The sequence below is a fragment of the Dermacentor albipictus genome, chromosome 1 (genome assembly GCF_038994185.2).
Source record: "Dermacentor albipictus isolate Rhodes 1998 colony chromosome 1, USDA_Dalb.pri_finalv2, whole genome shotgun sequence".
NCBI classification, from domain to species: Eukaryota; Metazoa; Arthropoda; class Arachnida; order Ixodida; family Ixodidae; genus Dermacentor; species Dermacentor albipictus.
The window spans coordinates 58038961-58051402 of NC_091821.1; the positions used below are offsets into that span (position 1 = coordinate 58038961).

Genomic DNA, 12442 nt, shown 5'->3' on the forward strand with positions numbered 1-12442 from the left:
ACCTTGTGCCGACGTCGTGGCTACTACCAATTGACACCACCACGATTTTCAGTTCCGGCAGAGTAGAAGGGGCTGTAGCCTGGCGCGTACGCCGGCATCAGCAACGGAGCCCCGTAGGCCGTCGAGCCGGGAAACTGAGCCCTGTACACGTAGGGCTGCTGTGGCTAGAAGCCCGGCTGAGGCGGCGTCGCTTGCTGCGAAGAGGACGATGTCGCGGCTTGCGGTCACGGAGGCAGAGGATATGGGGTCAGCCGCAACTTGAGCGGTGCCCGATGCATGACGCCAGGGTTCTGCGGAATTGGTAGCGGCAACTCGTACGTAGAGTGTGCCCCGTTCGTTTCCTGGATGTGGAGGTGTGGTGAGCTCGGCGCAGCAGCGTGCTGCTGCACTGCGGCGTTCTGGGGCAGCTGCTGATGGTAAGGGGGGTTGAGCGCAGCCATCTTGTCGGCCTTCTTCTCAAGAGCCCGTTTCCGGACGTCGTCTTCTTGCAGCACCTTCTTGAGCTGCACGACGAGCTTGTGCTTCTCCTCCTTGAGCGTCACGAGCTTCTTGTCCGCCTGCTGCAGCTCTTCGCGGACCTCCTCTAGCGTCATCTCGTCCTGTGGACGCTTCGATCCCCGCGGGCCTCGTACTCGCTCACTGGCAGCATCGGTTTCCTGTTCCTGCTTTTGCTTTTCGCGCTGCCGCATGATGTGCTTCTTGAGGGCAGCCCACATGGCCGGGTTCATCTTGGGATGTTCCACCGTCACAGGCATGACGGTCGCACGGTCGCGTGGCGGCGGCGTCGATGACCGGGACAGGGACCCACACTCAGGCGGCGATGGTGGCTCGCTCGGTTTCTTCAGCTTTCGTGGGCGCATGGTCGACATCCCGAAGAAAACGCGAGAGATTGCAACCTCAACCTCCTCTTGAGAGAGCAAAAAATACTGATGATGTCAATGCCAGTGCGGATTGCCAAGTCGTACTGAGCGAAGAAAAGAAGTACAGCTTTTATCAGATGCTTTCACCACCTAGTGTCTTTTGTGAGGTAGATATAGTACTTCACTGAACTGAACACAAGCATCGTCGCGAATCTTCGTGAAACTGCTGTTATGCTTCCCAGCATGACGAGAAAGCACTTCTTGAGGAGGCTAGCTTCTTTTATTCTTCCTCTCTCCTCTTACTGCGACGAGTCGATGGGATTGGGGTGTGCGACGGTGGTAACATTGGAAATTTCAAACATAAACGTAGCAGAGGCCGCACACTTAGGCCAGTGTTTGTCATTATACTACCTAGAGGGAAATCTGGCGCTGCTGCGCTGTGGTATGCATGGGAATGCCGGCATATTGTGGCTTCGGATTGGCATCGTTCTCGGAGCGCCAGGGCACCTTGAAGTCGCGCCTGCAGCAAGCACCGTTCCGTCTATCACAATGATTCATTTTAAAGCTGTTTTAGCTTTATTCTTACACAAAAACGCGTTTTGTTTAGCTATGAGAACTTGTTATTGCACGTACAATTATAGTGAACTCTCATTTGAGTGAACTTCAAGGGATTGAAGGAAATAGTTCACTTAACTGAAAGTTCACTAAACTGAATATTCACTAGACCAACATAACACATGGCATACAGAGTCAAAAGTTTCAAGTGCAATTCATGGAGCAAAAGACATGGTATCCATAGTGTTAGAAATGTGTGAAATGGAATTTGTACATATTAACAAGTACAAAGTTCATAACAGTTATAATGCTGCCTTTCTCACTTAGAAAAAAGTCTGTATGTAAACGTGTTTTGCACTTGCACTTTTACAGCACAGGAAGTAACAAAACTGTCCAAAGAGTCAATGTTTTTTTACACTTCTTCTGGCGCAGCTTGCTGTTGAGACACAGTCTCTCAACTTTCCAATGTACCCTACAACCTCAGCTAGAGTTATAGGGCTTGAAACTGGCCAGCAGTTGCCTCTTCTTCGTCTTCTTCGCCTCTTCGAAAGAAAGAGACGACGACCATGCCACGACTAGCCGGTCGGAAAAAAACACACACCACGGGGTTCGTGGTGTGACAGATCGCCGCTTTGCTCTGGCGGCGTTGTAAGCGCCAGCGATCTTACTTTGTTCATGGTCTCCGAGATTGCATGCTTGCTCGTTTTGTGTGGACGATCTCGAAGGCCATGCCTCGTTGTCGTTCGTTTTCCGCGCCGCCGCTTTGCCCCAGGGGCGCTGTAGCGCCAACGATGTTACATTGCCACTGGAGCGGCGGTTCGATTAGGGTGGGCATCGGTTCTGATAGTAAAAATAAGCCTTGGTCCTCTGAGCGAGTTTGTTAAACTGAAATATTGACTGTTTCGAAATTCATTTAAGTGAAACATTTTTGCATAGAATCTATGAGAAAACTGCCGGGGATATTTTAAAAGTTCGTTATTCTGAAATATTCGATAAACCGACGTTCGTACAACTGAGAGTTTACTGTATATGAGACGTAAAAAGTACCAGCGGGCCGCTAAAGTAGGAGGACAGACGACAACATTTGCGCTCGCTTTGGAACAGTTTTGTCGCCTATTCTTGCTTTTCTTGGATTGGTTATGTGTTGCAGGTTAGTAAAGATGTAATATGCGTGAATGGAAATATTTTATGAAAATGTTACTTTGAGAGCGCGTTATTTATGTAGCCATATCTACGTTTTAGACGAAGCCTCTTACAACACCAGCCAACACAAGCCTCGCAGGCTCCACCATAGATGGTGGAGCCAGATTTCTCTCTAGGTGTTATAGTGAGAAACTGTATGACTTAGGCCAATAACATAGAGTTTATTTCCTTTGTGCAGAACGAGAAAGTGTAGCTAACAGTATGTCATTTATAGCCCGCTATGCCATGAACCGTGTTAGCATACTTATAAGTGTGGCAGTCGGGAGTATAATAAGCTTTCTAGCTCACATTGCATTGGTGTAAATTAAGGCTAATGCGCTATAGGAAAAAAAAAAGAACACTCAGTTGATGAACGAGAATGGAGTACATCCTAAGGGAGAACGCACGTTCAATGAATTGATGTCAAAAGAGAGTTCGTCGCTTTGAGTGCTGTTTGGTATTTCGAAACTGCTCTTATTCCTCTGACGACCAGAGTTGTCATTAATAAGAAAAATAACAATAAATTTTAAAAATCTGTGGTATTACGTGCCTAACCCTAATCTGATTATGAGGTACGCCATAGTATAGAAGACTCCACGTTAATTTGAACCCCCCTGGCGTTCTTTGACGTGTACCTAAATCTAAGTGCACGAGCTTTTTGTATTTCGCAGTCATGGAAATACCGCCGCAGTTCCATGACCGGAGCCGTGATTTCAAACTCAGCAGTGCAACGCCATAGCCACTAAGCTACCGCGACAGGTATGGTAATTTTATAGCATATTTCCCCTCTATAGATGCGAGGACTTTCAAGCGTCTTAAGCGGCGAAATCACGCTTTTAGCGGGCAATGCAGCTCTTAGAGGATGTCGAATTCCTTTTAGCGGACAACGACTCCAACGGCGGAATATTAAAAGGAACATAACACAGGCACACTAAATTGAGCTTGTATCAGTGAAGTGCGTTTCTGCGATAGAGAAACGGCCTCTGTTACCGTCAGAAGAGGCTTGGTAGGCCAGAGGAGACGCAAACAGCGAAACGCAGGCGTTGAAGCCGCCATAAAGGAGTGCGCACCAACTAGACATGACGTCAAGCATTTCGACAGCGTTCGCTCGTGTCTATATATATATATATATATATATATATATATATATATATATATATATATATATAGTTAATCCCTGATCGATAAAAAAAAAAGAAAACGCGAATGATTGACCTTAATTTCTTTCCGCAAACTTTTCCCGCCAGTTGAATGAAAATAGGATTTGTGCCCCTTTAATAATCCTAGTGGACTTTTTGTGCATGTGGAAATGTCTTTATATTAATAATAATGGCTCTAGCGTAGCTTCAGGGGACTAGAAATAAGCGCTGTGAGTATCTTACTATACATTCGTGAAAAATCAGCAAGTGGACGTCAGTTGGCCTTAGGATAGAGCTAGATAGTGGAGATGAAATCATCAGCTCCTGCAGGGTGCATGTAACGCTCTGTCGGTCCTCACCTCATATTTACCGCATAATTCTGGCGCTCTACCAAGTATAAAGATTTTGAAATTTGGCGTCAGCGGGTATTGACACATTGACACAAAAAGGATGCGTCGTCTTGTCATTAGACAACGCTTTGCATAGGATTGATTCCCGTATGGCGTGAGATCTGCGTGAATATTTAAGTGCAGAAATGCGCTGTAAAGAAAGCAAGACTACCATAAACGGCACTGCTCCCCTGGCTGACGCCGTCATTCAAACGGCGGGTGCATTGTGAGTACACTACCGTGACACCGCGCAAACAAAATCCGAGGTCTTCATAAGGGGCGTTCCTGAAATGCCCTGCAGGTATCAGACTCGGCCGACATTTGTCGCCCGAGAAATGCGAGGAAAACACAGCTGGTTTCTAGGTGGCTAGCCCCTAAAATGGGCATATTTGCGAACAAGCTCTCTAACTACAGCCTATCAATTGGTACTTACATTGCGCTAAACTTCCTGTTTACTATCTTTAATCTCGTTTCTCTGGGGATTTTTTTTTTTTTTTACCGGGCATTTAGCGGATTTCGATGGCACTTTTAGAGGAGTATATCCAAGTAGAATAGTGCAACACTGCTGGCAAGTGCGCTCTACTGCTCGATGTCACCAAGTATCACATGCATTTGTTTTGGGAACGCGACATCATCTAATTGTTCGACAAGCAATTGATTGATTGATTGATTGATTGATTGATTGATTGATTGATTGATTGATTGATTGATTGATTGATTGATTGATTGATTGATTGATTCCCCGAAGCAACAACTGAGCTGTCAGAGAGGTCGTAAGGGAGGGCTCCTGAATGATCTTGGCCCCCTGTACGGGTTTATTAAACGAACGCCTATGCGCATAAGCGCTTTACCATTGCGACCACATCAGAAAAAAAGCATTTGGCTTGCGCAGAGCTCTATTCCAACGCGTACACAAAATAAATTTTAGAAAAATGCTTTCCTTCATTTGCGACGTGAAAAAAAAAAAAGAAAGTCACAGGACTGCGCGACACACCTAGCACAGTCCCAACGTAAGCTGGAGAAGCGACTCCATAGGAGCTTTAGTTTCGGCTGCACGCACCAGAGGTTCTTTGTGGCGAAGTCTCTTTGCGTCGTTTTCACGAGAGCGATCTGAACTGTCGGCCCGGCATTGATGGCGCACTAAGGTTTGTGCTGCTCTCTGCATAGTACCGGACGTCTGCACACTCAGCCCAATGTTGCCTGGTTGTAGCCACGCGCGAAGCTCTTCGATTCCCTTCTTCAGCAGCGGTTCGCACCTTGCGAGGAGGCGCCATAAAGTGTACCGAATAGTAAACGCAGGTATCGAGACTACGCGACGCACATGTCGCATCTCTTGGCCCGTGGCACGATACGATGCTGTGGCTGCTGATGATGGTGGCGGTGATGATGATGATGATTTATTCGTATTCCCTTTGATACGGGGCGGGTGAAAAATAATCAACTAGCCTGCTTGAGTTAACCAGGTCCAACTACATACAACATGGAACTGCTACATGCAACTGCTACTTGTCTGGAAACCTGGTGAAATGCAACGCAACTGCAATGCAAAGTTTGCACGTATCGACGCTACGCTGCGCGCATGTCACATCGCGTGACAAGATTCGATGCTGCTGCTGATGATGATGATTATTATTATTTACTAGCACCCCCTTTGAAACGGGGCGGTGAGAAACAGTCGCCCAGCCTGCTTGATCTAATCAGATATGGTATAGATGTTTTTCATTTTAGCCTTTTTTTTACATCTCCTTAATCTTCTGTTTTTTACCTCAAGACCATCCATTTCGTGGCCAATGTCCCATAGTGGAAAGGAGCCACATACTTTACAGGAAACACAAACTACCGCTACCACCCGATTCTTGGCCAATCCCCCACTGTGGGTATGTGCCACGGCCACTTACGACAACAACAACAACACCTATGGGATGAAGATGGTGACTTAATGGCATCCCCTGTGAAACGAGGCGGTGACAAATAGTCACCTAGTCTGCTTGATTTATTCAGGTATGCTATATATGGTTTTTATCTAGCCTTTTTGTATACATCTCCTTAGCCTTTTTTCCCCTTCAAAATCTACCTTGTACCTATGACTGTACCAGATCCGGTCGTATCAATCGCTTCCCTGATTTCTTTCCCACCAATACTCTAAAGGTCTCTTGCCTATCACGACTGCTGACCGGTTGACGCTTCCGTCCGCTTTAAACCCAAGCGCTTCTGAAAGGCGTGCCTTTCCTACGGTTCTCGTCGGGTGGATCCTTTCCTATTCAATTACGATGTGCTAAGTGGTCTCTGAATTTTCGCCGCAGAATACACATGCCTCATATAGTTTCGAATATTTGCTCCGGTATGTTTTTTTTTTTTCTTAGGCAACGGGCTCGAGCCTCAAATAGCAAGGCACTGCCCTGTGTGGTATCGTACAGATTTTCCTTTCTAATTTATTCTCATTCTTGTAAATCTTTATGGTCCTTTTTGTTGCCATTCTTTGCATCCAGTTGACTGTCACCGTTTCTATCACTTTTATTCTGATGACTCCTGGTTGTCCATTTATACATTTAATTACCCTGTACTTGGTTGCCAACTTTCTTGGCCTCTTGCTCCATTCTGTGTCCACGCTAATCAAGATACTTGTGCACTTTAGCTGCCGATTTATTTTCATCCATTTTCCTGAGCCTTTCTTCAAAACTAATTTTGCTCTGTACTTTTGTGACTTCAAAAGAGGCCCAACCCATGTCACCCTGTGCCAACGTTACTAGACTAGCTTCAGTTTTAAAACTCGGCGCCGTTGCGCGGAACCGCCACCCGCCCGCGCCTTCGTGGAGCTGCAGTCGCGCCCGGCTTCACTTCCTCACTAGCCGGCTACGCGGGCGGGCCGGTCTAAGCGGTTCGTTGTTGAAGGCGAATTTCAGCAAGCATGTAATCCGCGAAACTGTAGCTTTCGCCGAGTTTGTTGAGAATATAAGCAGACGATGCCGACGTGCTGCGCACCTGGCTGCATAGGCGGCTATCGGAACGATGTCGACAGTTCGGCGCGCTGCTTTTTCTAGCTGTGCCGCCAGCAATGCGACGCTTCGCTCGGCGTGGAACAGAGCGATTCTGTTCTTGTTGTTGTTGTCCTGAGTGGCCGTGGCACATACCCACAGTGGGGGATTGGCCAAGAATCGGGCGGTTTAATTAGGTGCCTAAAATAATAATGATAACAAGGGAGTTAACAATTTGGGCGTGTGAGTTTAAAAGTAAACGTTTTGTGTTTGGAGAAAAAAAGAAATATTCAGATGAAAACCGGGTATAAGATAATAATAATAATAATAATAATAATAATAATAATAATAATAATAATAATAATAATAATAATAATAATAATAATAATTAAAGATAAGAAATAAAAGAAAGCTATGGTTGGGAGGGAGAACGATCAATCTAACATGGAAATCGATTAGTTTCAATGAGGTAATTTTGGATCGCCAAGCAAACATTTCTGTTGCTGAACCCAACAATGGAGGTTCCAAAAGATAGGATCACAGGCACTGATAAAGTCAGACCAATAGAGCGAAGCGGGATTTCGAGTAGTCGTTTTCTTATAATAGAAAAACGTCTGCAAGACAGCAAGAAATGGTCGATTGTCTCCGCTTCGCCACAGAATGAGCATAGTGGTGAGGGGACCAGACCAGACCTGTGGAGGTAGAAGTTCAATGCAGGTATACGGCAGCGCAGCTTCGTGATGGACACTTCAATTTTCCGTGTTCGGCAAAAATCTCTGTTCCAAGGGTGCAGGAGATGTCCATACTCCACAGAGTTAGTAATTTCGGAGCCTGATACTGACTGTATAATGATACTCCTGCGAAATCTAGCTGCAGTTACATAAGCAGTCAAAGGGCAGCAAGGAAGAATCGGGCCACTTATCGATGCCTTGGCTAGAGAGTCTGCAATTTCATTAATGATTAGTCCTTTATGGCCGGGCACCCAAATCAAACGCACGCTTCTCAAGTAACCAGGTACCAATGATTGAAATGTCCTCATCACGCAAGAATCACTAGAAGCAGTAAGGGATGAGCACAATGATAAAGAATCAGTAACTATCACGGCTGACGTAATTGATGGTCCTAATTTGCGTATTGCTAGCACCACGGCCATGAATTCGGCTATTCCTTGTGCCGACCGGCACACGCGCTCGTGCCACTGCTCCTACGTTCATCGTCGTCTTCCACAGCTGGCTGCGTTGCCGTTCATCATTCCAGCGTAGAATTTCACTTCTGTCATCGTAATGGGGAGGCCGCGTTTACGGTGGGAGGGGCCATTGCTTAAGGCAGTATGAACCACTCATTGTCTTACGTAACGGATAGATTTAATTTTTGAAGAAACTTAATTTTGAATAATCGCAAATCGGGCGAAAGCAGCTAATCACGCCTCCGAGCAAACTCGAGACATCGAACGCAAGCGACAACGGCGGACTACGGGCATATCGTCAGTGACGTCGTTCTCTCCGTCGCAGCCGATTGTGTGTGTTACCGCATAATTCAGAAATACTTTAATCAATCCTCTAGATTAACCCAGTGATAAACACGGGCCGCACGTTTCAGCTTCGCTGGTTAACCATCTTCACGGAGTGGAAGAGCAGATGATATTTGTGTGTGTGTGTGTGTGGCTTGTGTGTTCAAAGACTGACCTCATCTTTCTTTTTGTTGCGCTTCTTTGGCGTGGCGAGAAGCCTCGGTGGGGATGAAGATCATCCTAATCACACACTTTGGCCAAATGTTCAGGCTTCTGAGCCTAAACTGCGCGAAACGTTAAGACGGCAGGAAAAAACACAGCTTCCGCGCTTCGCTCTATGCGTTTCTTTCTTTCGTGCATTTTACCCTCATTACAGTATGAACCAACTGGCCCGATAAATCTTATTGCTGTAGGTGGATACCTCTTTCTCATGGTATCACTAATTCGGACAAGGGAGAACGCCAGCGAGCGTGAAACACGCGCAAACTGCCCGTCCGCACGGGCTGAAGGCTGCGGCGAGGCGTCTGCAGTGGAGCCCGATGGAACGGCGCTGCCATCTGGCGGCTGTCACAGAAGTGGCCACACTGGCTTTAAGCGCGCGGGCGGAGAGTTTTACAACTGAAGCTAGTCTAGTAACGTTGCCCTGTACTGCCCCATTTGGGTTTTTACCGTAGGCTCCCAAAGCTAATCGGCCTACCAATGTTTGGTTAACTTCCAACCCCGACAAGATATCCGATTTTAGCATAGAATGGCATTTACGAACGTTAGCACTGGCACCATTACTCCTTTCCAGATTCCACGCACCACCTCATAGTTATTGTGGCCCCACAGTGCTCTGTGTTTCATTATTGCAGCATTCCGCTTCCCCTTTATTTTCAGCTTCTCTAGGTGGTTGGTCAGAAAGTATTTCCTTCATTTAAGTATACGCCGAGATATTTATATTGCTTGACTATGGGTAAAACTTGCTGTTAAACTGAGACCACGTAATTACTCGTCTCTTCATTAAAGATCGTAATTCCCGATTTCTCTGCGCTTAACTTGAGGCATAGTTTTGTTGCTTCGTTGCCACAGATATTCGCAAGTGTTTGCAAATCTCTTTTATTGTCCGCTAGTAGCACTAAGTCGTCCGCATACATCAATCCAGGGAGCTTCTGTTGCACCATTTGTTCATTACGCATGTAGGATTAATCAAGTCCTAATTGACTGTTTTCCAGTTGTCTTTCTATGCCCTTAACAAAAAGCGTGAACAACAATGTAGATAGAGAACATCCTTGCTTCAGTCCTTGGTGAGTTTACACCATTTCACTACATTTTCGGCCTTCCCATACAATTTGTACTCGGTTGTCTCTATATAATCCCTCAGGAGCTTTACGAAATTGTCTTCTATATCTTTGTGCTTAGGAATATCTCATAACAATTCCCTGTCTACGTTGTCACAGGCTCCTTTATTATCTAGAAATGGTCTATTCTAAGCTACTGAAATCTATATGCACTGAGTTAGTACAAACATATTGTTGCCACTTCGCCGTCTTCACCATCGACGGCCTCGTCCTCTTTTCCGTATTATATTATCCTCTAAGCTTCTGTCTGACCTGAACCCATTCGACAGTTCCCCTAGTACATCATTTTTCTCCACCCACTTCGACAGTTCTAATTTTATGGCTTGCATTGCCATTCTATACATCACCGACGTTACTGTAATTGACCTGTACGAGCTCGTCCCATCTTTACTACTTTTGACTTCGTAGATCAGGTTCGTCTTGCTTTCACGCCATCCAACTGGAAATTTATTCCTTTTATTCACTTGCTCTAGGGCATTAGTCGGCAGTGCCTTGCTACTTGGATCGAGGTTTTTGAATAGCGGTATTGGCATTTCATAGAGTCCTGCTGCCGTGTTATCAGGGACATTTTCTTCTGCTTTTTTCCAATGAAAGCTTTCTACGCTAAATTTTGATCTCTCAGGCTTCTCTGTTGTTGCTGGATCTGTTTGACTCTGAACTACGCTTTCTTTCGTGCCGAAGTTATCCCTAATAACGTCTGTCATGTACCGCTGCGCATTGTCTCCTTCGTAGATGTTTCCGTCTTCATCCCTTATAGCCATCTGCGAATTTTTAGTTGTAGCTTCGATTGCTCTTAAATGGTTCCAAAATCCTTTTGGGGTCCCTCTCTCTCTTTAGCGAATGTTATTCGCCCAGCTTTCACTTGCGCATTTAATTTCCTTTTGTACGAGCTCGATCGCCACCCTTTTCTCAGTATTTGTTCCATTTAAGGAGCAGCTCTTCTTCGTGTAATCCCAACTCATTGGCTTCTCGATGATCCCTAGACGCCTGCTCACGCTCTTCTATAGCTTGCTTTATTTTCTTGTTCCACTACGTGCGTGGTTTCCTATTTCCAGTGTAACATTTTTTTTTTGCCGTGTCTGTCTTATTTCCTGTTGCATAACGTCTACCAGTTCTTTATATTCCCAGACTGCTGTAGGAAAAACCTCCATTTTCTTCTCTGTGTTTTTTCTTGCGATCTTTGTTATTTGCTCGTCATTCACTTTTATAACTTCTAATGCTATTGGTTCGTGTTTTGCGTTAATATCTCTCTCAAACCTTAATGTTAAACATCTATGGTCGTTAACCAGGCTATTTTTGCCGCGTTCGTCTATTACCATTTGGTCTAGTCGTTCCTAGGCCATTTCTGAGACTAAGGCGTAGTCTATATATGACTGCATGTTTCCGCATTACCATGTTACCTATCCATTACACTTATTCTCCCTGTTAACTGCTATAAGGTTCTGTTCATCACACAGGTCCATGTGCGCGTTCATACCTCCCACTAATATCACCTGGTCCGATTTCTTGAACACATTAATATCGCTTCTAATGCACTGAATCAATTCCTTATATTTATCTTTGCTATTACTACCTGTCCATAGGTAAGCTATTCCCAGCCACGTCTTTTTGCCTTTCCGTGTGCCGCTAATCCATAAACGCTCCTTACATGCCTGTTTTACCCTTTGCCACTTCAGACCTCGGCTTGTCAGCAAGCCTCCACTTCCACCTTTTCTTGGCCCTGTCATTCTGTTGCACCCTTCCCATACAAAATCGACAATAACAGGCAGCTGCTCCAGATCTCGTAGATGCGTTTCGGTCAAAGCGTACACGCTAATCGTTTTATCATTTAGCTGCGTTTGAATTTCCAGCCATTGTTCCTGCTTGCGACCACCCAGCATGCTTATGTAACAACTGTTACCTTCTCTATTCTTATCCTTTGTGCGTCTTTTCCTAACTCCTTGTGGTCCAATTCTGCCCTTTACTTGGTGTGTCGCTACAGTCAATACTTAATCTTCCTTCCTCATTGCCTGCGGCCCGCCTAAAACAACTCCGCGAATCGATGTACAACGAGTGTTGCTACACTTTTGCTAAAATATGTCCCGTCACTCACAAAAGCGTCTTCCTGGTATGCTCAGTGCAGTTCTCGGTTGATGTCAATGACCGTGAAATCATTGCCCTAGCTAGCGTCCAAATTTCCCTGTTTACTGCAAGCACTGCCCTTTCAATTTCATACCCCTGCCTTTTAACCTCTGGCGCCGTGTATACTGCGATTTGTACCTCTTTTGAAACATCCCGCAGGTTGGTGACTCCTTTGGCTATTTGCTTCGCCATCTCTGCCCCTCGTCCTTGCTGTACGTCAATCACTCCGCACATTATCACCACTAGGTGCCTCTCCTACATTGTGTCCCACATGCGTTCCTTGGCTTTCGCTATCACCTCCCTGATCGGTTTTCCCAGAAGCGCTCTAACCTGGATTCGTTCGCCTGCACCTACATTCTCTGTCATCGCCG

General features: G+C 45.7%; 1 protein-coding gene across 1 annotated transcript; it reads right to left on the reverse strand.

Annotated features, from left to right (window-relative positions):
* Window positions 1-224: 224 nt before the first annotated feature.
* On the reverse strand, window positions 225-869 carry LOC135899306 (G protein pathway suppressor 2-like). Its single transcript, XM_065428544.2, has one exon. It carries the CDS (start codon window positions 867-869, stop codon window positions 225-227), a length of 645 nt encoding a protein of 214 aa, XP_065284616.1.
* Between the last annotated feature and the right edge of the window lie 11573 nt (window positions 870-12442).

Excerpts from the sequence above, each read along its gene's own strand:
- LOC135899306 (XM_065428544.2), bottom strand. The coding sequence starts at position 869 with ATGTCGACCATGCGCCCACGAAAGCTGAAGAAACCGAGCGAGCCACCA.